General features: G+C 46.2%; 1 protein-coding gene across 4 annotated transcripts in view; it reads right to left on the bottom strand.

Moving 5' to 3' along the window:
- CYSTM1 (cysteine rich transmembrane module containing 1) overlaps positions 1-23,609 on the bottom strand; it is an 82,634-nt gene extending 59,025 nt beyond the window's left edge. The window contains exon 1 of one of the 4 annotated variants that reach the window (XM_040444664.1): positions 23,495-23,609. In XM_040444664.1, coding sequence (XP_040300598.1) covers positions 23,495-23,594 — 100 coding nt within the window. In that variant the 5' untranslated portion in view covers positions 23,595-23,609. Of the gene's footprint in view, positions 1-6,682; positions 6,915-23,494 lie in introns of those variants that run through there. The other 3 variants (XM_040444667.1, XM_040444666.1, XM_040444669.1) reach the window with 3 other exon arrangements.
- Between the last annotated feature and the right edge of the window lie 797 nt (positions 23,610-24,406).

Genomic DNA, 24,406 nt, shown 5'->3' with positions numbered 1-24,406 from the left:
GGGGGAGAGAGGGGGAGAGAGGGGGAGAGAGGGGGAGAGAGGGGGAGAGGGAGATAGGGAGAGAGAGAGGGAGAGAGAGAGAGAGAGGGAGAGAGAGAAAGAGAGAGAGAGAGAAAGAGAGAGAGGGAGAAAGAGAGAGAGAGGGAGGGAGAGAGAGAGAGGGAGAGAGAGGGAGGGAGGGAGAGGGAGAAAGACAGAATACAAAGCAGGCTCCAGGCTCTAAGCTATCAGCACAGAGACCAACACAGGGCTCGAACTCACAAACTGAGATCATGACCTGAGCCGAAGTTGGGACACTTAACCTACTGAGCCACGCAGGTGCCCCTAAATTTTTTATTATTTTTTTTAAGGCAGTAATTTATTTGACATTGGTCATAGGAACATTTTTCTATGATGCGTCTCCTCAAGCAAGGAAAACAAAAGCAAAATTAAACTATTGGGACTACACCAAAATAAAAAGCTTTTGCACAACAAAAGAAACCATCAACAAAACCTGCTGACGCGAGAAGATACGTGCAAATGATTGATCCAATAAGGGGTTAATATCCAAAATATAAAGATCTTTAAAATATATAGACAGATCAATCTTATACAACTCAACAGCAGAAAAACAAATCCAATTAAAAAATGGGCAGATGATCTAAACAGACATTTTTCCAAAGACGACATACAGATGGCCGACACATGAAAAGATGCTCAATGTCACTAATTATCAGGGAAAAGCAAATCAAAACCACAAACAGCACCTTACACCCATCAGAATGGCTGGAATCAGACAAGTAACAAGAAGTGGGGGTGGGGATGTGGAAAGGAGCCCTTGTGTACTCTTGGTGGGAATATAAACTGGTACAGCCACTGTGAAAAACAGTATGGAAGTTCCTCAAGGTAAAAAGAGAATCACCATATGATCCAGTAATTCCACCACTGGGTATTTACCCAAAGAAAACTAAACCAAACCAACCCACCAACTAAAAACTAATTTGAAAAGATAAATGCACCCCTATGTTTACTGCAGCATTATTTACAATAGTCAAGATAAGGACAGGGCGCCCAGCTGGCTCACTCGGTGGAACACAGCACTCGTGATCTCGAAGTTGTGAGTTGACATATGCTCCCCAAATGATCCTGCCCCAGGTCCTGACACTGAAAGCTGACTGGTAAAGTACTGCAGGCGGCATCAACAATGTCAAGCGGCAGAAGTCTAGCACCTCCTCCCAGGTGGTCGCCTTCCCAAATAACTTTACAGTTAATTGCTCCCCATCCCTATCTTTCTTTGCACAATGGGCACGTGGTCTGATAGTTTTCAGTAATGATGTAGTTTTTGGAACAACTCTCTGGGGACTAATGATTCTTTCAGCATACACCGGAGAACTAAAGATAGGCACTATGAATACAGCATTACTCCCCAGGGAGTAAACTCAGATCAAACTCTCCTCCCACCATGACTACCAACACTCCCTTAAACCTTTTAATTGAAAGCGTTCACAAAAATATAAATCATCCCTTGTTTTCGGCAAAATCATACACAGGCTTGCTGTCCATAGAGACTAGATTCAAACCATTTGTCTTCCTGGCTTTAGCAATGAGGATCCATCCAGTTTCCTAACTGGTTCTGAAGCCTACAATCAATACCAATATTCCACCTATGTCTCCTAAAACCTACTTAAGAGGTCAGTGAGTTCATTTCCTTTTGAAGAGTCCTTTGTAAACAGCACACCAAGTAGTGTGGACCTTTTTGGCCGGAGGGTCAACTCATGCCCAATCTCCTCGCTTCTATGCTGCTGTTTAATTGCTGACTCCCACTTTACAGCCAAGCCAATTAGCAGCCTTGGCCAAGCGCTGAGAAAAACAAGCCTCTCCGGTCAGAATTCCCCTCATGCCTAGTCAACAAATGCCAGAAGTCAAGAGATGCATATTATAGTTCTATAGAGTCCCCGGGCACGTCAGCAAGCATGTGAGTGTCTGACTGAGTAAGAGGACCAACGGACTGACACAGAACACGGGAATTTTGAAAGATGACTATTTCACTCCTCATTTAATTTAGGGAGCATTATTATCCACTTTTACCTCTGATGAACTTAATAACTAACTCCTTTAGAGTTGAAAGGATATTGGATAGAAAAAGCTCCAGAAAGCTCCACACCCAGCTAGGTTCCTGGTTTATTCCAGGCACTCTAAGGGAAGCAGAAAAGAGTGGGGAACCATTTGAAATTATTTCCTTATCAAACACAAACATGGAGTTTACCCTCAGGCCTCCAGATCTTGATTATAAGTGTACTGATAAGCCTAAATACCCCAGGAAAAAAATAATAAAAACACCTTAGAGTTTGAATGAGGCTTTCACAAAAATTTAGAATCTCCATCTCTTTTCTATTTCACTAATCTCAAAACATCCGTTCATCCAAGAATTACAATTTTCAGGGAGAGCAGCTCAGGGAGACTCCCCTTAGTCTCCGTCTCACCTCTCTTGACTTGTGGAGTCTTTTTTTTCAAATTTTTTTTTTTAAGTTTATTTATTTTGAGAGAGAGCGCAAGCAGGGAAGGGGCAGAGAGATGGTGGGGGGGAGAATCCCAAGCAGGCTCTACACTATCAGCACAGAGCCCGAAGCAGGGCTTGATCCCATGAACCTCGAGATCATGACCTGATCTGAAACCAAGAGTCGGGGGGCGCCTGGGTGGCGCAGTCGGTTAAGCGTCCGACTTCAGCCAGGTCACGATCTTGCGGTCCGCGGGTTCGAGCCCCGCGTCGGGCTCTGGCCTGGTGGCTCAGAGCCTGGAGCCTGTTTCCGATTCTGTGTCTCCCTCTCTCTGCCCCTCCCCTGTTCATGCTCTGTCTCTCTCTGTCCCAAAAATAAATAAACGTTGGAAAAAAAATTAAAAAAAAAAAAAAAAAAAAAAAAGAAACCAAGAGTCGGATGCTTAACTGACTGAGCCATCCAGGCGCCCCCTGACTTGTGAAGTCTTGAGTAATCCTTTTTGCCATCTTTGGCTTTGCTGGACAAACCCAAAAGCTGAACCCACAACTGGTGACCCTGACGTGATAAGCCAAACCCGAAATTGGTGACCCTAAAGTGAAAGTGATAGCTTTGAGAGGAAGATTTTTAGGCGGCAGAATCGACACGTTCAGGAAAAAATGGGACATTGTCCGGACTTCGGATAGACCTCATCCTGGACAACAGTGGAGACTAGGCCCACAAGTGACCAAGGCAAATGATGTCACCTGGGGACAACTTAAGAAGCGCGATCAACGTGTAACCAAAGTAATGTGCCATGGCAGAGGGCCACCAACCCCAGAAAACAGGTTTTTAGCATATCTGGCTGTGGTTTCTCAAAACTTGGCTAAGCCCTCCAAATGATCTACACCATAGTGGCCTCCTCGAGACATCATGAATGACAACAGATTGCCCTCCTCAACTCCCATGAACAAGATTCTTAAAAAAAAAAAAAAAAAAAAAAAAAAAAAGAGGGATATGTAGGAAATCAAATAGCTATGTCCTGGTTAAGGAGATTATAAGAAACACATTACACTGCTTTCTGGCCCTGCAGAGGACACCTGACCACTATCTAGTTAAGGCATATTTAGGGACTGGGTCCTGCCTGTGCTCATGAATTCCTGAGACCATGTTATCTATGGAATAGCTCTTTTGTACTCTTGGGAATGCCTTGTTTCTTTGCGCGCTTTCTATAACTTCTTACTGGCATGTAGCCCCTGACATATTGCACAATGTTTTCCCTATAACACATACCTAATAAATACGGGAGCTTGTCAACAGTTCGGGGAGACTTCCCTTAGCCTTGCTGTCACCTCTCGACTTGTGGAGAAAAAAAAAATTCAGCTTTGGAGGAGCTTACATTGATGCTTTGGAGGAGCATCAATGTAAGTAATGAATTAATTACATTAATTTCATGTAAGCCTCTCATTAATTCTCCTTGGTACCTCTGGGAAGGGAGTACTAACCATTATCCCGTTTCAAGGTCGAGGAATGTTACCATCCCAAGAACGGTGGGCCCTGCCCAGGGCCTTGGGTGACAAAGGCCAAGGACTGAGAATTCTCCTTGGCTCAGTCTCTGGCCTATACCCCAGCCCTACTTCTTACTTTGGCTGAGAGCCCCTTAAAGTAGAGCATTCCTGTTCTTCAACACAGGAACAGCCAGCCCTGGGAGCTATCATAGCTTATGTTTAGGGAAATACACAAACTTTTTTTTCCTGACAATGAAGTCATATTCTCTACCAATGGGAAAACTTGTGGGGGTGGTACGGGTGAATGAAAGTGGAAAATTTCCCAAAACTCTTGGCCTACTTAACCGCCCTGACAGCACATAGTTATAGTGTTTGGGGGTTGGGGGCTGTTTCTTTCCAAAGGAAGCATGATTAGTTGGCTGGTTCAAATACTTTTGAAGAGATTTAGAAAATGGTTAACAACGGTTTAAAAAAGTGGCCAAGAAATCTAACCTCCAGAGATTCTTGTAAAGCATGGGACTCCTGTAAAGACTTTTAAAAGTCACTATCATAACAAGCCCTACCACTTGTAATATTATAAGGAAAAACTCTTCAGTACATGCTAATGCGTGATAAACAGCCATTGCTCAGGTGACCTATCTTAAGCCTTCTTTTACAGAGAATGAAGTCACTGATCTGAAGTGAAGTTTATTTTCCCCAGGTGCCACCACTCTGGATTTGCCCTCCCTTGAGTGCTGTGCTGGTTTCTACATTTATACACAAACCAGCTGCGGCCACCTTCCCAAGTTCTCCGCAGTTCCCGAAACCACCTTTTACTGGACAGGATCCCTGGAGGTCCAATTCTATTTTCTGCAGCAAACATACACAAAACAAATTGGTAGCAAGGTTCAGTCACTTCATGTCCTTCCAGAAAACATAAGTTGTTAAGGTTTCGTATAAAATGGGGCACTTGGGTGGCTCAGTCAGTTAGGGCCCAGACTCCTGATTTCGGCTCAGGGCACTATCTCACGGTTCGTGGGTTTGAGCCGCATGTGTGTCTGTGTGTGTGTGTGTGTGGTCACAGAATTAGTAAATTTCAGAGCTGGGAAAAACCATAAATCACCAAATCATTCCTTTTCAATAATCAAAACTTCTTGTTTCTCAGGAAATTAAGACAAACATCCAATTAACACTTAAACAGCCTTAGGTGGAGAAGCCCACAAGTTGAGGGTAATAGATGTGAAAGGGGAACTCTTAGTTCTACAATTAACAAAGCATGGGACTCCTTTCAGTTTCCCCAATGTTCCATTTTCATGTTTTGGGCATTGATTATCCTGTAATAAATTTCCCCCATTAACTCTCCTACCAATCACTTGGGGGTTGGGTTTTACTTTGGGAATCAGAGGCATTTGTACCATACTCTGAAACCTCTGAAGGCCAAGTGTTGTGGACAATACAACCTCCGCACTTAATGAGACAGGCAATCTCACACATAGCCATTAAATCTGGTCTAAAGAGACAAGAGGGGCACCTGGCTAGATCAGTCAGTAGAGCCAGCGACTTTGACCTTGGGGTTGTAAACTGAAGCCCCACGTAGGGTGTAGCGATTACTTTGAAAAGTAAAATCTTTAAAAAAGACAGAGAGAGAATAAGAAAATGAACTGCAAATGGGTGTTTCCCTTCTCTTTGAGGATTTTTCAATCTGCTAACAATGGCTCGGGTGTAGGCAGGCACCTGGGTGCTTTCGTCCTCACCCGTTATAAATATTTCCTAAGCAGGGGTCGCAGAATCCCATCAGACCAGAGTTCTAGGTGTGGTCACCTCTTTACCAGGCTGTCGCAACAGCCCCCTCAGTCTCCCCATCCCAGTGTTCTCCCGACCCCCAATCCAGCCAACGCTTCAATGGCTCCCCCACAGCACACAAACCCTCAGCTGGGCACTCAAAAATATTTCCTAACCGGTCCTAACCTAATCCTCCAAACTCCCCCCCCCCCCCCAACAGCCCTAGCACTCGGTCCAGTCACCCAACAGTCGTCGTTCCTTTACCTCTAGCGCAAAGCTCATGCTCTCCTTCCGCAGACGTCCCTTTTTCCTCCCTCCCTTCTCCAGAGGTCCTCTTCCCCTCTCTCAGCTTCTTCCAACCCCCAACCGCTGCAGGGAGATTAGTCCCCACCCCTCAGGACTCTGCTCAGATTTCACCTACCCCAACAGGTCCACTGAGATCCCAATTCACTCCCTCCTTTTCCCCGAAGCACTTTCTCTGAATACGCCGGCCTCTGCTTCCACTCGTGGGGCTCCCAAGCGGCCTCCCGGCACCAGCCTCCCCCCGCCCCCCCCCCCGCCCCGGCAGCTCCTCAGAAATCGCTGCCCAAGGAGAAGAGTTGCACAAGCCTCTCGCAGAAGTCCCCCGGGACGGGGTGTGGCGAGACCCGCTCGGAGCACGCCGACTCCGGGCACCGGGAGGCCGCTTGAAATGCTGAGCGCCTTTAGTTCACGGCCCAGAAGGCGGGCGGGCGGCGCAGGATCTTCACCCTCCCGGCCTCCGCCAGCGGCTCGCGACCGACAACCGGATGAACAGCGGCGGGGCTCCCGGGTGGGCTTTGGGCCGGCTCCCAGCCCCTCCCCGGACGCTGCGCACACCCCACCCTGAGTCAGTCCACCTCGCCCGGGTGCCCGCCGCTCTCGGGGCGCTCTTTGGGGAGCTCCGGGGCGCGCCAAACCCCCGAAGGGCCCCGCCCTCACCTCACCCGCTCCCTAGTCCCAGCCTGGTCGGGCCCGCGGCCGCCGCGCCTCACCTCTTCTCTTCTCCAACCGGCAGGGCACTGGTTTGTTCCGGACCTGATCCGACCAGATGAGACCGCACCAGATACACTGCACCTGCCACCAAGCTAGAGAGGAGCAGCGGCGCGCCTGACGTCACAGCCGCCCCGAGCGCCGCAAGCCCGGAGTCACCTGATCACCCTGGCAACGCGCGCGGGGCGGGGCGGGGAGAGGCGAGGGGAGGTGTCACAGCACGAGCCCCGCCCCCAGCCGCCGGGCCTCCGGGCCCCTACCGAGCGCTGCGGGTCGGTCGGTGCAGTGGGGACTGGAGACGCCAGCCTGGCCTCCCTGCCCCCGCCTACGCTCCCGCCTCCGAGGCGGGTTGGACCTGAGACTCCCAACAGACACTCCGCTCGGGTTGGATCAGTTCGCCGAGACTCCAGGTGATATCTTCTCGCCGCCAGTGCAGATGCCTGGAAGGCAGGCCTTGGGTCCCTGTTGTATCCTGCTCTGGCAGGGTTCGTTGTAGGCCGCTCCTCCTGGTGTCTGCTGGGTCTAGCTACTTCGGGGGATTATTTCCCGAGCTGTACGGGAAAGGACCGGGGCTAAGGCTGACTGGATTGCTCTCCGGCAACTTTTCCCCATAAACTTTACAGCAAGTAGTGCAGCCTTTGATACGGAATGTGGTTAAGACCTCATTCATTCAGGCTCAGACTTCCTGTCTTAAGTCCTTCCTCTCTTCCAACGGAAAGAGAAAATCACCAAAACACTCCCTGAGCAAAGTCGAGGAGAAACCTAGGAGTCCAACTTGCATAGATTTTTTTGTTAGTCATTTCAGAAATTGATCTTCCTCCAGTGCCCTTCTCTTGCTTGCTATAACCATAGGCCTACACCTCTACTGGCTTAGACCATCAGCTTCAAAATGAAAATTTCACATCCTGTGGAGGTCCCAGTTTGAGAACCCCTGCTTAACTCACCACTTGACTTCTTCCTGATTGAGTTTCAATTAAGTTGTAGGATCATTCCCTGCACTGCTATGGACATTTCATATACATTGCCCTTCCCTCTCAGACTATGGGATTTTAGACCTGTAAAAATAAAAACCATAGCCCCTAAACGGTGTCACTTTGGCCAAGTCACAAAACGAGGATTAAGAACGTAGCCTAACTACAGTTTCAACTTCTGCCATAAACATAGGAATTTTCTGATCAGCACCAATGAGGCAATCTGTAACCTGGTGCTCTCCATCCTTTAAAGGAAAATGAGGTAATCTGCCTTATACGAAGTCTTCTACTCCACCCTTCTAAAGGAAGGTGACCTGGTGTGAAAGAATCCTATCCTTTCTTTTGCTAAGAACTTCCTGCCCCAACCACCTTTTTATAAAACCTTCCATTTTATAGAACAGCACTCCTCTCTGTTTGGTACATGGGATGCTACCCGATTTTGGAATCATGTAATAAAGCCAGTTAGACCTTTAAATTTCCTCACTTGAAGGGTACCTGAGTGGCTCAGTCAGTTGAGCATCCAACTTTGGCTCAGGTCATGACCTCATGGCTCCTGAGTTCCAGCCCCAAATTGGGGTCAGTGCTGACAGCTCAGAGCCTGGAGCCTGCTTCAGATTCTGTGTGTGTCTCTCTCTACCCCTCCCCTGCTCACTCTGTCTCTCTCTCTCTCTCTCAAAAATAAATAAACACATTTTAAAAAGTGAAATTTCCTCAGTTGAATTTTATTTAACAGACAAAAAAAGTTATTTTATCATCAGTTTATCGTGAGCACCTTTTGGCAAATGCCCAGCTGACTAAGGCATTGAAGATCAGGAGTTTATGGGTAATGTGTCTCATATTAAAATACCACCTGTACTGTTTATTATTTACTTGATAGTTGTGTTTAAGCGATACTTTTTTACTTTGATACACTTATTTTTATTTTTGAAGTTTATTTATTTTGGAGAGAGAGAGCAAGAGTACACCAGTGGGGAGGGGCAGAGAGAGAGGGGGACAGAGAGAATCCCAAGCAGGCTCCACACTGTCAGCGCAGAGCCTGATACAGGGCTTGAACTCACGAACCTCAAGATCATGACCTGAGCCAAGATCAAAAGTAGGACGCTTAACCTACTGAGCCACCCAGGCGCCACCCCCCCATACATTTATTTTTCAGAGGAACACATATAAATGGGGGGAAAGACAGTTGTGAAAGGTAGAAAAAAAAAACCATAGCTTCAGACAGAAAGAGTTGTACTAATAGAGGAGATTGAAAACATCAGCCCAGGTTCCAAGGGGCAGAGATCAGTGGGCAGGAAGATACTGGGAGCAGGGCAGGGGCAACACCAGACCTGGGGTGTATGCAGAGCTGAGGAAGGGAACTCCAACTGGACATCAGGTAGGGCAGGGATAGAGTTGGGCCAGAATGAAGTTTGAAGGATATGGTGGAAGGAAACGTGCTGGGAACTGAGACAAAGAAGGACTTGGAGAGGACGGAGAAGCAGCAGTGGTTTGGGAAAGGGTTGCTGAAAGAGAGGGCAAGGTAAAGAGAGATCCAAGAAGGGGTGTGAACAGCATTTTGAGAAGGAATGCTGAGTGATTCCAGTGTCTTTCCAAGGTTGGTAGGGGAACACAGCATTGTCTGTTGGCCTCTGAGGAATGAAGATCATTCAGGCACACCCCCAAATCATATTTGGACCATTAGGGGGCAAGATCTATCCTTCAGAGAACACTGATGCTGAGGGAAGACCAGAGACCGCATGTCCATAACTACACTCTGACAGTAAGACTTTTTTGGCTGGAAAATTTTCCAGGCCCTTAGGGGGCAAGCATATGCCTCTGAAATTCTAATGAGGGCAGGGCAAGGTGAAGACGGGAGTATAAGGCAGGGATAACTGCCTTAAAAGGGAAGAAAGTTTCTCATGCCAGCTGGGACGCGCGTGGGGGTTATGCTGGGGAGGAAGAGATGATGAGACAGGTTTCAGTAAGGCCCCTCCCATTTTACTGGGTTGGTTGGGAGCGAGAGGGCCTGGCTATCAAAAGAAAAACAGAACATTCCCCACCCCCACCCCCACCTCCACGGTGAAGAAGTGCTCTCATGTGAGTCCAAACCCCAAGAGTGTTGCTGGCAGCATCCAAGGACCAGAGAGACGTGGCCAGGGAGTACATCCTATGTGGCGCTTTTCTAGAATTTGACCTCAAGTCCCAGGACTCAGCAGTGGGGCCAGTGGTAGAAGTTTGTGGAATTTCACCAAGTTTCTTTACAACAGCAGTGAGCCTCCTTCCATCCCTAGAGATAAAGAAAAATGTCTGTGTAGAAGGCCCTGACAAAGCATATTTTCGGTAAAAGTTCATTAGCCACAGAAACTACAATGGCTTTTCCACATTTGTGAATTCAGGAGAACCATCTTCTAAGGATGGCAGAGGCAGGCATGATGCAGTGGTTGGGAGCCTGTGCTCTGAGATTTATCCATTTTGTGAACTTGGGCAAGTTACCCATTTTCTCTGAGCCTCAATCTAATCTGTAAAAGGGAGCTAATAACACCTACCTCATAAGAGTATCATAAACTTTACGTGAATTCTTGATCAAAAGAAGAATCCAGATTCAAGATTTTTCACAAGGTCCTTTTATTTCACTTTTTTTTTTTCCTTTTTTAAGTAGGCTCTACTCCCAGTGTGTGGCTTGAGCTCACAACCCTGAGATCAAGAGTCACACGCTCTATCAACTGGGCCAGCCAGGTGCCCCTTCACAAGGCCATTTTAAAAACCATCATATTTCCCTGTATCCCATTTGTTCACTCAACAATTGGATGAAAAAATATTTCTTTAGATGCCTAATGTGTACTCAATGCTGTGATAGATACTAAAGGAAAGGTGTTCCCTCACCTTGTCCTCCAGGCATCTGCCTCCTGATGGGACAGCAAGATCGCATGAGACCTGGAGGAACCCTGTGAAGTTGAATGCTCAACTAGGTGGTCATGCCCTTCTGTGCCCGCAGCATTCAAGGAGAGGGAGGCCATGCCAGCTACATTGGCCAAGCTGGGATACACAAAAGGCAGGGTGTGGAGAAGAGCCTTGAAAGGCAGGATTTGGAGAAGGGGGAGAAAAGAGAGCATTCTTAATCTTGGTCCTGTCATCCAGATGACATGAACGCCTGGGACAGGGGCTCAGTAAATATTTGCTGAATGAGTGAATGAGTGAATGAATGAATGGCTAAACAACTAAGCAAAGACAACAAAATCACAGAACAGTGGGCACAACTGTAAGACCAGCCTAAGTGGACCAAGGAAATGGTAGAGTTGTGAGAAGTAAGGTAGAGACAGAGCAGATTGTGGAAGAGCCTTGGAGAGAGCAGAATCTTCTGGTAGGAACATGGGCTTTGGAGCTGGAGTGACAGGTTGCATTGGGACTCCATCACTTACTGTTCATGTGACTTAAGCAAGTTACTCAACCTCTCTATGTATCAGTTTCCTCATCTGGGAAAAAATAGGGATAACATTAATAACCATAGCATCATTTTGAGAATTAAATGAGATAATGCATGTGAAACCGTAGCACAGTGCCCAGCATGCAGTAAATGCTCCAAGTGGTTAGCTTTTATTCTTGGTATTAGCTTTATCCGAGGCCAGGAAGAAGAGTATACATTCAATATGAAAACTACAGGGAGCCACTGGAGCTCCTTGAAGCAGGAAATGGGGATGGGATGCAGTCTTTTGTAAAGAATCATTGGGCAGCAGAATTCAGGCTGGTCAGAAGGTAAAGGGCAACCACGGCAAAGATGCAGCCGCAAAGGGTAAAGAAGAGCTGACCGAAGACTGGAAACAAGGCTTCCTCAAAAAGAGAAAGCCTGCCACCAATAGCTCATGGATTTGTGGAAGCTGGAGCCTGGCATGCAGAAGTGCTCAGTAACCCTATGAAGCGAACTTCTCTACATGCTGTGCAAGGTGAATGACATCTTTCTAGAGCTCACAGGCTTAATGGCAAATGCTAGTGGGATTCCTCTACATCAAGAACAAAGAGGTTTTTTTTTTTAATGTTCATTTATGTTTTCAGAGGGACAGAGAGAGTGTGAGTGGGGGAGGGGCAGAGAGAGAGGGAGAGACAGCATCCTAAGGAATGCTCATAAACTGTGAGATAATGACCTGAGCCTGCGATCATGACCTGAGCCGAAAGCAAGAGTTGGATGCTTAACTGACTGAGGCACCCAGGCGCCCCAAGTTCAGAGAGTTTTAAAACACTGGAAAAGTCCGCTAAGACCTGGCCTCTGGTTTATTTCAGTGTCTTCCCATTATGGGAGCAGACAAATGAACACACGTGAAAGGAAAGCCAGTGAATGTGGCCAGCACAAGCACAAAATCCAGCGCAAGATGACCAGATTCTTTGTGTGTGTGTGTGTGTGTCAGAGTATTAAAGAAATGAGAAAAAAATTATGCTTCTTCTGTTTCTTAGCTCACTGCTCTGCCAGAGTCTAATGGAATTTGAGGTCCATGTCAAGGAAAAAGAGGCAAACTCATCACTTTGCTTCTGGCCATGGATCATGGTTTTTGGGTTTTATCTGAGTGATGGGTCTCACACTTTGGTGCCTCCTTTTCTGACCTACATTTTCAAATTCTAATTTGTTATTTAGGAATATCTCCATTGCAATGGACTAAAATGCTATTCAAATTGGTTTAAGAAAGAAGGAGACGGAGGGTGCCTAGGTGACTCAATTGTTAAAGCATCTGACTCAGATTCGGCTCAGGTCATGATTTCACTGTTCATGAGTCTCAGTCACACTTCCGGTGAGCTCAAGCCCCTCTTCAGGTAAACACGAGCCCCGCTTCTTCTCTATATATCTTTCTCTCTCTCTCTCTCTCTGCCCCTCACTCACTTGCACCTTCTCTCTCTCTCAAAAAAAAAAAAAAAAAAAAAGGAGAGAGATTTTATTTATCGGCTCATGAAACCAAAAATCCAGAGGTGAATCTGAGCTTCAGGTAAAGCTGGATCCAGGCATTCAAACACTGTCACCATTGTCCCAAGGAATCTCCTCTCTTGCTCTGTCTCTCTACATTCTCCAGCAGTGCCTCTGGCAGAGTCAGAATTATATTCTCACAGCAAAAAGTCCCAGCAAGCAAAAAGGATTACCTTTCCCAATGGTCTTTTTTTTTTTAATTTTTTAAAAAAGTTTATTTATTTATTTTGAGAGAGAGAGAGCAGGGGAGGGGCAGAGAGCGAAGGAGAGAGAGAATCCCAAGCAGACTCTGTGCTAGCAGCACATAGCTGGATGTGGGGCTCCATCTCACGAACTGTGAAATCATCACCTAAGTTGAAACCAAGAGTCAGACTCTTAACCAACTAAGCCACCCAGGTGCCCCTCTTTCCCAATAGTCTTAAGAAAAGCTCCAGTTTGGAGTTCTTTTTTTTTTTTTTTTAATTTTTTTTATTTATCTTGAGAGTGTGCGTGCAGACGGGGGAGGGCCAGAGGGGAGAGAGGGAGAAAGAGAGAGAGAGAGAGAGAGAGAGAGAGAGAGAGAGAGAGAATCCTAAGCAGGCTCCATGCTCAGCACAGAGCCTCATGCTCAATCCCACTACCATGAGATCATGACCTGAGCTGAAATCAAGAGTCAGAGGCTTAACCGACTGCAACCCCCTCAGGTGTGCCCCGCCCCCTCCCCTCCACCCCCCCTCCCCCACACACATTGGCGTCTTAGTGTTTGCACTGGCTTTGGGTAACTTGCTTTTTTCTGAATGTGTGGCTGGAGCCAAGAGATGTGATACCTTGGCTACTTCCATGCTCTCCTCTGGAGCTGGGGGTGGCGTTAGCCACCACCCAATTCCACAGTTGAAAGTGTACAAACAATGGCTTCCCTAGGAAAATTGAAGTTTAGTTACCAAAACTAGGAAGCATGGATGCCAAGCAGACAAAAAACACAGCTGACCCCTACAGGCCACAAATACCCAAGCCACAAGCTTATGAAAGGCTCCTGTAGACAAAAGTAATACAACAGTCCAATAAGCTAACACTGAATCCAGTTGGTAGTCAACCCATCTTCTGTATTTCCGGGAAGGTTGCATCCGATGGGGAGCAAATTCCAGCACTCAGAGGTTTTAGCCTTGTTGAGACATGGCATAGAACCCGCCATTGGTTTTAGCTAAGTGCACTCTCCTCTCTGAAGTACTGTTTCTGAGGAAAGTGCTCCAGGGAGCACTTCATGCTTTAAATGTTGGTACAGTACCTCAAGAAGTTCTCAAGAAGCATCACATAAATGTGTGCATTTTTAATTGTGACTTTTTGGAGCACTGATTCCTCAAGTGACCTGGTATCGGACAATGATCTTGGGATCCCAGTCCTGGAGGAAAACACATTTTTCTCCTAGATGGTGACTCAGGGGATTACTGCAATAAAGTTCCCATCAATGGCTCTGAAGAAAAGCCCTGAAATATGCCAACCTATGTGTCCATTTGCACTTATACATATAAAATGGACTGCTAATAATAATTTAGGTCATGACATATGAAGCATGAAAACTCAGGGCAACATAAACCCACATATTCATTTAGTGCATTTGCTAAGTGTCTACCATGTGCCGGGGACTATCCTAAGCTCTGGGGATGCAGGAATAAACAAAACAAATTTAGAGAATGCTTGCATATATGAAGCTTGCGTGTGTAATAGGTGTGTCCATTTGTATGCATCTTCCAGTGGCCTCTGTTATTGACAGGAAATAGACACCAACAAACAAACCTGGCAAAGTCTCAGTGAGTACCTCCTCTAGCCTAGACTTTCTGTCTCTGCTCTTCATACCTTAACTGCATTATTCTCTTCTTCCTAGGGATTAAAAACAGGCATCAGAGAGATGCAGACACCTACTCAAGGGGCCATGGAAAGTAAGTGGTAGGGTCAAGACTGAAACTCGTATCTCCATATTTGCCTTTTAACCACTACCCTCTCTTAGGGTGTGGATGGGGGGGATGATGGAGAGTGGTGGGGACTATGGCAAACTGGAGAACAACCTCTGTGCAAAGGGAGCCACTATTATGCAGCTCCAGCCACATGCCACAGGGAAATGTGGCCCACCATAGCTAGGTTTTCTGATTTTTCAAGAGGAGCCAGCAAACAGGATTTTGATGTGAAAACTAATTTTTAAAATACTGTGAAAACCAGAAACAATCTGTCTGGGTGTAATTCAGGCCCTGGGTCTGTCCCTCTACTAGAGGTCACACTGTGTCCAGGAGGGTCTCTGGGGAGGTAAGAGTCCAGATAGCAGCTCCGAAACTAAATGTGGGCAGAAAGCTGCAAAAACAGCTGTGATCCTTGCACAAAGTATTTCTCAGGTTGATTTTAGAAGACTAAGGTAGAAAAACGGCGCCTTGTTTACTAAAAAAAAACAAAGTCCTTAATGAAAGGTAAGTGAGGAAGCAGCTGGAACATTCCAACCTCCCCCCTCCCCCACCATGTGGAGGAGGTTGGCATAGAACCATCCTGTGGTGGGTTGACAGGCCACGCTTATCTGAAAGGGAAAATTTAACTTCAGGGCGGGCTTCGTGTTACATCTGAGGTCCTAATAATGATCATTATGCTGTCAGCACACAAGACATGGTTCAAAATAATTCTCCTCCTAAGAGTCACATTCTACTCGCTTCCTGGCCCTTCCTTGCCTCCTCCACCCTGTGGCCTCCCACGCTCGGCAAGCCTTTCCTCTTGTCCACCCCATTTGCCAAGGGTTGACAGGCAGGGGACACTGGGAGTTCTCATCACCGGGTGGTCTGGGGCTAGAACAGAGTTGGTGGCAGCTTCTCTTCCTGTCCTGGCTTTTAGGGGGGCGGGAGGGAGCACAGAAGAGCTTCAAACGTTTAAAAAACATTTGCACCATCCATAGAATGAAATTCTCTAAGACAATAGTTTTACTTAAAAAGTGTAAAGGAATTCCCATCCTCCAGATCTTAACAAGATCAGAAAACCTCTGTTTACTACAAGAATTGTTTCAGAGAGGGAGTGAAATCTGGCACATGAAAAATCCCATTTCTGCCCGCTCTCAAGATAGTAACTTTGCAGCCATATGCCATGAGTATTTCATCATAGCCAAACAGTACTGTGGTGCACTGGGGACAGATTTGCTGCTGCCGCCTCCTTCTGTTGCTGGAAGCATGTGGCACTGCCGTGAGAACCTTAGAAGATCAGGCAAGTGCTCCTGGCTGGGACCTCATACCTCTGTCTGTACCATGAGGCTTTCAATCCCAGCTCCTCTAGGCCCTGGGAGCCTTTTAAAGTAAAGGCCTAGATACTTTCTGAACAGGATGAGACAGAGAAAACTTGTACTCTGCCTTGCTCCCTTGTTTGGAAGATCATTTAAGATTAAGGAATGAAGTGACCTGGGGCGCCTGCATGGCTTGGTTGGTTAAGTGTCCAACTTTGGCTCAGGTCATGATCTCCTGGTTTGTGGGTTTGAGCCCCGTGTGGGGCCCTGTGCTGACAGCTCAGAGCCTGGAGCCTGTTTCAGATTCTTTGTCTCCCCCTGCCCCCCTCTGCCGCTCCCATGCTCACATTCTGTGTCTCTCTCTCTCTCAAAAATAAATGTATGTTAAAAAAATTTTTTTTTTAAATTAAAGCAAATGAAGTGACTTTTTTCCCACTTGTGGAGGCGAGGGCAATGCTATGATTAGGAGGGTCCAGAGACCTGTCTTCCAGCCCTGGTTCATCAGCATCCTGGCCTTGGGACCCAGAACAATTTACTAAACCTTTTTAGGTCTCAGTTTTCTCATCTGTAAAATGGAAATAATAACAGGACTGAGCACATCAAGCTGTAGTGAAGGTTGGTGGGTGCACACAGTAAAAGCTGCTCTCTTTGCACAGAACTCACACAGACTTCACCATGGACTCCATGAATCCCCGTCACGCCCTGCCATCCACAACCTAGGAGAGGATACATACGCACACATAGGCTCAGTCTTGGCCTGACCGCTAGTTTCTGAGGCATCTTGGACACATAATCAGGAGTTACACGTGATGACCAGGGCCACTTTATTGTAATTCTTTAGTTGCAGCAACGAAGATAACAAGCTACCTTTGATCCCATTACATCCAGAGCCTTCTTTTAGATGTCACCTTTGCCTGAATTTCTGAACTGCTTTGGCCAAAGTCCAGATGAGAATGTGCTTGTCCTGCCTCCTGCCCCAGGCACCTGGAGAGGCCAAAATGGCAGCTCTGTAGGTATGAAGTCTACCAGCATCAGACTGGGTGTGGCACTTGGCGCTTTGTACACATACACATTCCTGGGCTCCATTCTAGACCCACTGCTTCTGACTCACTGGGGCCAGGGCCTAGGCATCTTCAAGTAACAAGCCCTCCGAGGGAGCAGGCACACATCAAAGTTAGCATTTAGGACCCTCTGGCGCCTCAAACTGCAGATCTTTTCCTCAACCTGTTTCTCCTGATCTGTCCTACTTAACCAGATCATCGTCTCCCAGGGAAGCCAGTCCTCAAAGCCAAAAACCAGGAAGTCTCCCAGCTTCAGGACAGGCCCAGTCACCTCGTAGCGGAGTGAGGCCCTTCGCCTTTTACCACCTGCTCCTGTTCAGGCCTTCCCTTGATCTCACTCCAGAAACAGTGGTCTTGCTTTCCAAGCCTGCCCATTCTGGACGTCTTGATCTGATATGTAAACCTGGGGGTGCCTGGGTGGCTCAGACCCTTGATCTCAGCTGAGGTCATGTCATGATCTCACAGTTTGTGGGTTCAAACCCTGTATTGGGCTTTGCACTGATGTGCAGAGCCTGCTTAGGATTCTCTCTCTCCCTCTCTCTCTACCCCCACTCAACTTAAAAAAACGTTTCATAAACTTTTAAAGAAATGTAAACCTGGCCCTAATACTCCCTTACTTAAAATTCTTTAGGGGTTTTCCATCCTCTGCAGGACTCAAAAGCCCCTCTCCCTACAACCTCAGATCTCCTGCCACTTCTATTCCTACAGGGAAAACTCCAACTAAACTTACATTATGCTCAGGTCTTGAATATTCCATGGGGCTGTGCACCTCTGGATTTCTATGGACACAGTTCCCTCCCCTGCAATATCCTTTCCCCTCTGCTACTCTTCCTTAAACCTCAACTGAAATGTCACCTCTTCTAGGACGCCTTCCCAGATGTTCCCAGGTTCCCAGTTCTGACTACTCCCTCCTTTATTTCTGTACACACCCCAAATATATCACCCATAACCCTGTATTGCTTTTATTTGCTTCTGTGTTTCTGCCCCACTAGACCATGTGCATTTTATCCATTTCAAATTCCAAACCTTTATCAGGGATGATAAAGTCCTTCAGGATCAGGCTCCTGCCCACCTCTCCACCCAGTCTCCTTGCACTCTGCCCCACCCACTTCACCCAGTCACACTGGCCTGGGGACTGTGGCCAAGAGCACCAGACTCCTTCCTGATTCTGGGTCTTTGTTCCTGAGGGGACCTTTTCCTCAAGTGCCCTCCCCTAGATCTTTCTCTGGGTGTCTCCATCGTAACATTGAGATCTCTGCTCTAGTATCACCTCCTGAAGAGAACTTCCTTGCCCAGCCATCAGAAGTAGTCTTTCTTCCCCATTTTCCTCTCTTATAATACCATAATATCTTCCCTCTGGAACACTTATCACAAGCGATCACTACTTCTTGTTTAAAATCAGCCTTATTGGGGCATCTGGGTGGCTCAGTCGGTTAAGCGTCTGACTTCGACTCAGGTCACCATCTCACGGTCCGTGAGTTCGAGCTCCGCGTCGGGCTCTGGGCTGATGGCTCGAGCCTGGAGCCTGCTTCCGATTCTGTGTCTCCCTCTCTCTCTGCCCCTCCCCCGTTCATGCTGTGTCTCTCTCTGTCTCAAAAATACATAAAATGTTAAAAGCAATAAAAATAAAATCAGCCTTATTGAGGTATAACTTGCATAAACAAAAGGCATCTGTTTAAGTTCACAGTTAGAGGAGTTATGACCCATATCCATATATCCACCACTCGACTTAAGATACAGAGTATTTCCATAACTTGTATAATTTTCCTGATCCCTCTTTCCAGTCAGTATTCTGTACCCACTTATGGCCAGCCCCAGACAACCACTGCTCTACTTCCTGTTCCCATAGCTCCATTTTGCTTGTTCTAGAACCTCATTTAAATGTAATCACAAGGTTGTATTCTTCTGTCTGGCTGCTTTCAGTCAGCATAATGTTTTGGAGGTTTAGTCATGTTGTAGCACTTATCAGTATTTGTGTCTTTATTCCTGAGTATGAATATTCCACAATATATCTATTGGCCTGTTGATGGACACCCGGGCCATTTCCAGTTTGGGGCTATTATGAATAAAGCTATTTTGACAATTTGCATGCAAGTTTTTGTGTAGACACCCATTTTTATTACCTTCGGGTAAATAACTACATTGGATATATGATGGAGAACTATAAGATGGTAAGTGTATGTTTAATTTTATAAGATACTGCCAACCTTTTTTCCAAAGTGTTTTTCCATTTCACACTCTTACCAGCGGTGTGTGAGAATTCCAGTTGGTCCACATCCTTGTCAACACTTATTACCAGTGTTTTCAATTTTAGCTATTCTAATGGGTGTATGGTGTCATCTCATTGTGGTTTTAATTTATATTTCCCTAATGGCTAATAACACTGAACAAATTTTTCAAGTACTTACGAATATTTGTATATCTTCCTTTAAAGTATTTTTAAAAATCTTTTGCCGTATTTTAATTTGGTTGTTTGCTTTCTTTTTATTTACATATTTCTCCGTATGTTGTAGATGCAGATTATTGTCAAAAATATGAATTGCAAAACTCTTTTCCACTCTGTGACATATAATGCTGTCTCTCCTCCCTTTTTTATGATTGGTTCTACCTGTGATCTAAGAAAACTCTGCCTATCCCAAGGTCATGTAGATTTTCACCTCTGCTTTCTTCTGGAAGTTGTATAGTTTTTCTTTGTTAAATCTTTAGTTCTTGGATGTATTTCAAGTATGTTGGGAAGTAAGGATTGAGATCCACTGTTTTCCAGTTGGATATTCCGTTATTCCGGTACCATTTGTTGAAAAATCTATCCCTTCACCTGTAGGTATTTAAATTTTGTTTTCTTTTTCAAATTCTCATTTGTCTCTCCCACTAGACTATAAGCTCCATATATTTGTTTTAATTTAATCTGGGCTCTTTTCCACCCCTGCTACCTCCTTGCAGGTAGAGGAAGCAAAAGAAGGGCTTGCTTGCAAGTCACCTCTAGGGACTTGATTCTAGGGAGCAGTGGAGCACTGCTCTAGGGAGCACTGGTTCTAGGAACAGTGGAGTGGGACAGTGGATGAGAAGGGAAGAAAGCCAGGACATGTGTGCTATGGAGCTGGTCAGTGCTGTGGGCAACTGGGGCTCTGTCTGCTGGGACCTGCTGAGTGCACTTCAAAACTTCCACCGAGTGTCAGAGAAGGGAACCTCTATCTGCTAACCCCAGCCCCTAACCTCCTGACACTTGCAGGCCCCGGTGCTTGCCATGGGCAGAAGGCAAGAGCTGTGGGGGGCAGCTAAGCCCAGGGGCTTCCACCTGCTCCAAGCTGGTTGCCAGGATGCCAGATGAGTAAAAGGTGGGTCAGAAGGATGAGAAGAGGGTCACCAGAGGTTTCTGATACACACTCATTCAACAAGTATTTATCGAGTGTCTCCTCTGTGCCAAGCATTGTGTTGGGGATATGGCTCATTTTGACCACCAGGAAGTTTCTCAGAGAAGTTGATGTGACAGAGAATGAGCCAGGTGGATACCTGGGAAAAAACATTCTAGGCATATGGAACCACAAGTGAAAAGCCTTGTGGTGGAGAAACTTGGGAGGTCAGCTCACTGGGGCTGGAGCAGAGCGAGGGGCAAAGCCTGTAAGATGGGGAAGAGGGTCTGGCAGGCCTTAGATACAGGTTTGAATTTTATTCTGACTCTGATGGGAAGCCACTGGAGGGTTTGCAGAACAGTTATAACTCGGGCTTATGTATGATATAAAAGCTGTGTGGGGAGCACCTGGGTGGCTCAGTTGTTTGAACGTCCCACTTCAGCTCAGGTCATGATCTCACGGTTTGTTTGTTCGAGACCCACATCGGGCTCACTGCTGAGCCTGTCATCACAGAAGCATGCTTCAGATCCTCTGTTCTCCTCTTTTTATGTCTCCCCCACTTGCGCTCTCCCCAAAATAAATAAATATTTTTAAAAAAAGGTATGTGGGGTGCCTGAGTGGCTCAGTTGGTTAAGCATCTGACTTTAGCTCAGGTCATGATCTCATGGTTGGTGAGTTCAAGCCCCACATCGGGCTCTGTGCTGACAGCTCAGAGCCTGGAGCCTGCTTTGGATTCTGTGTCTGTGTCTCCCTCTCTCTCTGGCCCTCCTCTGCTCATGCTCTGTCTCTCTCTGTCTCTTAAAAATGAATAAATGTTAAAAAAAAAGTTTTAAAAAGTTATGTGGGATACCATTACACATATATTAGAATGGCTAGAATTAAAAAAAAAATTAAGTGCTAACAGCTAGTGTTGGCAAGATGCAGAGCAATGGCAACTCTCACACAAGCTGCTGGGAATGCAAAACGGTGCGGCCAATTTGCAGAAGAGTTGGTCAGTTCACATAAAGATAAACTTACACTTGACTGTGCAACCCAGCAATGCCGCCAAATGAAATGAACCTTACGTTCACGTGCAAAGCTGTACACAAATGTCTATGACTTTATTTACATAATCGCCAAAATTGGAAATAATTCACATGTCCTTCAACTGGAGGCTACAGTGTGGTACATCTGTGTGAGAATACTACTCAGCCATTAAAGCAAATGAACTGTTGATAACACACAAGACAACCTAGAGGGACCTTAAGGGCATTCTGCTTAGTGAAAAAAAGTTCAATCTCAAAAGGTTGCATACTGTGTAATTTCACGTATATACTAGTCTCAAAACAACAAGACTATAGAGTTGGAGAACAGATCGCGGTGACCTGGGGACAGGGAGGCAAGTAGCGAGAGCGGGTACATACAGAGAGGCAGCACCAGAGAGTCCTTCTGTGGCGAGGTAGCAGTCCACCCCTTGACTGTGGTGGTGGAGATGCAGATCTGTACACGGGACTTAAGTGCATAGAGCTATGCACACGTCCATACACACAAATGAGTGCAGGTTATAAATGGTGAAAATGAATCAGGTCTACGGTCTAATTAGCAATAATGTACCAACGTCAATGTCCTGGTTTGGATATTTTCCACCAGCTCTATATGAGATGCCACCCATTGTAGGAGGCTGTCCAATGGATGGATCTCTTAACTTTCTGCATCTTCCTGTAAGTTTATAATGTCTTCAAAACTAAAAATTTAGAGACAAAACTCTGCCAGGTAAAAAGTTACAAAAGACTTTTTTTTTTTTTTTAAATAGGGGACATTTGCAAATGGATGGATAGTAGATGACACTTGGGAATTGTTGTCAACTTCCTTGTATGACATGCTCATCAGATGTCCTCCTTCCTAGGTAATAGATGTTGAGGATTTATTTTTATTTACCTATGTATTTATTTTGAGAGCAAGAGAGAGAGAGAGAGGGCACAAGTAAGTGAGAGGCAGAAAGAAAGAGAATCCCACAAAGGGCAGAGAGAGAGAGAGAGAGAGAGAGAGAGGCGGTGCTCACCCAGGGCTCATGTTTTACCTGAAGAGGGTCTTGCCCTCACCCAAAGCGGGGCCTTGAACCCACCTGATGTAGGATGCAAACTCACCAACTGTGAGATCATGACCTGAGCTGAAGTCAGATGCTTAACAATTGAGCCACCCAGGAGCCCTGTGTTGAAGTTCTAGAAGTACTTTCAAACGGTTCAGCCAATATATATGCCTATGTATATACATCATTTTGAAATATGGCAAAAGGGAAACAATTATTGAATCTAGGTGGTGGGTTTATAGGTATTGACTAAATTATTCTTTTAACTTTATATTGGAAAAGTTTTGTAAAAAAAAAAGTTGAAAGAGGGGCGCATGGGTGGCTCGTTCAGTTAAGCCACTCTCTGACTCTTGATTTCAGCCCAGGTCATGGTCTCTCTCACGTTTCGTGAGTTGGAGCCCTGCATCACGCTCTGTGCTGACAGTGCAGAGCCTGCTTGAGATTCTCTCTCTCCCTCTCTCCCGGCGCCTCCCCTGCTCTCTCTCACTCTTTCTCTCAAAATATAAATAAAATTAGAAATTATAAAAAAGTTGAAAGACAGAAAACAAGGCATGAACCGCTGATAATGTACAATACGGATAGATATCAAAACGTCGTGGTAAGTAGAGGAGCCAGATTCAAATGACTACACACTGAAGGATTCGATTTTGGAAAAGTCAAAACTATAAGGATAGGCATCAGATCAGTGGCTGCCAGTGCCTGGGGATGCGGAGGGAGGGGTCGGTCACTAAAGAGCAAGAGGGACATTCAGGACGCGATGAACATATTCTATACCTTGACTGTGATGGTGGTTACATGACTGTGTTTGTCAAAACTCACAGAACTTTACACTAAGAAAAGGCAAATTTTAATATGTGTAAATTATGCCAAAGGAAAAAAAAAAGAGGAGGGTATCATGTGAAAAACCATTAAAAGACAAGCTACTTGAGGGCAAAGATCTTATCTGTCCTACGTTTGTTCACTGTGCTTATAACATACTTGACATCTAATAAGAACCGAGTAAATATTAGCTAGTATGTGTAGTAATTTTTTTACCCTAATTAAGCCCCTGCGTCACAGGGACCCTGGGCTGTGCAGTCCCATGTGATACAGGCTGGGCACAGAGCACCTGCCCGACGGCTCTTCATTGAATGGGTGATTTGGCCTTGTCTTACTTACATGGGTTTGACGTTATCCCTGCTGCACCCTCTGGAACAGGGAGGTCCTTCAGTGTCCCGTACTCTGGTGTTCTCTGGCTGGAGGGAGCTCTGTGGGCCATCTGAGAGACCAGCAACAGCTCCAGGAAGTGACAACTGGCTGCTCCAACAAAAGCGGAGGTAAAGGAATTTCCCTTTCTCTGGAGACTTGTAAATCAAAACCAAACTTCCTTCTCCACAGACTAGCTCCTTTTAAAAAGAAGGAAGAACTTATAAATTCCCGTTGCAAGCATAAAATGCTAAATAAACATGACACTTTGTTTTCCAACATAATAATAACTACCATTTCGTTTTCTCAGTGCCAGGTCCCTTTATGGGTGCCGCGTTATTCTCACAGCAGCTCAATGTGGTGGCTGTTGTTAGGAGCCCACTGCACAGGTGAGATAGCTGAGGCTCAGAGAGGCCAAGGGACTTTCCCTTGGCCACAACCTGGGGTGCTCGGCCAGCTGACCCTGCACTTACTGCTCTACCGTGTGGCCTGTCACAGAGTGCCCTCCCTCTTGAGCCACTAGCCCTACTCCCAGGGGACTGCTTTTATGTGGAGTCACTGTGGGTTCAGCAGCACCTTGTGGGCCATGGAAGTCTCTTCCTCTGGCACAGAATGGGATATTCCCCCTGCAGTGGGGTGAGGGGTTGCATCTAGGTCAAACATGGAAGGCAAGGGGAAGAGTGAGGGTGAGGGAAGGGAAGGGCAGGGAAGAACATGCAGAAAACACCAGATGCTCTTTCTGGCTTAAAAACACACACACACATACACACACAGGCATTAGGGAACACAGATTTTTATCACAGTTTGTTAGAAGGGAGAAGCAGGAGGGGGAGGAGCAGGCTGTAGAGCGAGAAAAGGTTTCTATCTAGACTTCAGATTTGGGTC

This window comes from Herpailurus yagouaroundi, unplaced genomic scaffold (genome assembly GCF_014898765.1).
Source record: "Herpailurus yagouaroundi ecotype Mexico unplaced genomic scaffold, PumYag 192, whole genome shotgun sequence".
Classification (NCBI taxonomy): domain Eukaryota; kingdom Metazoa; phylum Chordata; class Mammalia; order Carnivora; family Felidae; genus Herpailurus; species Herpailurus yagouaroundi.
This window is presented reverse-complemented; position numbering and strand designations above follow the sequence as displayed.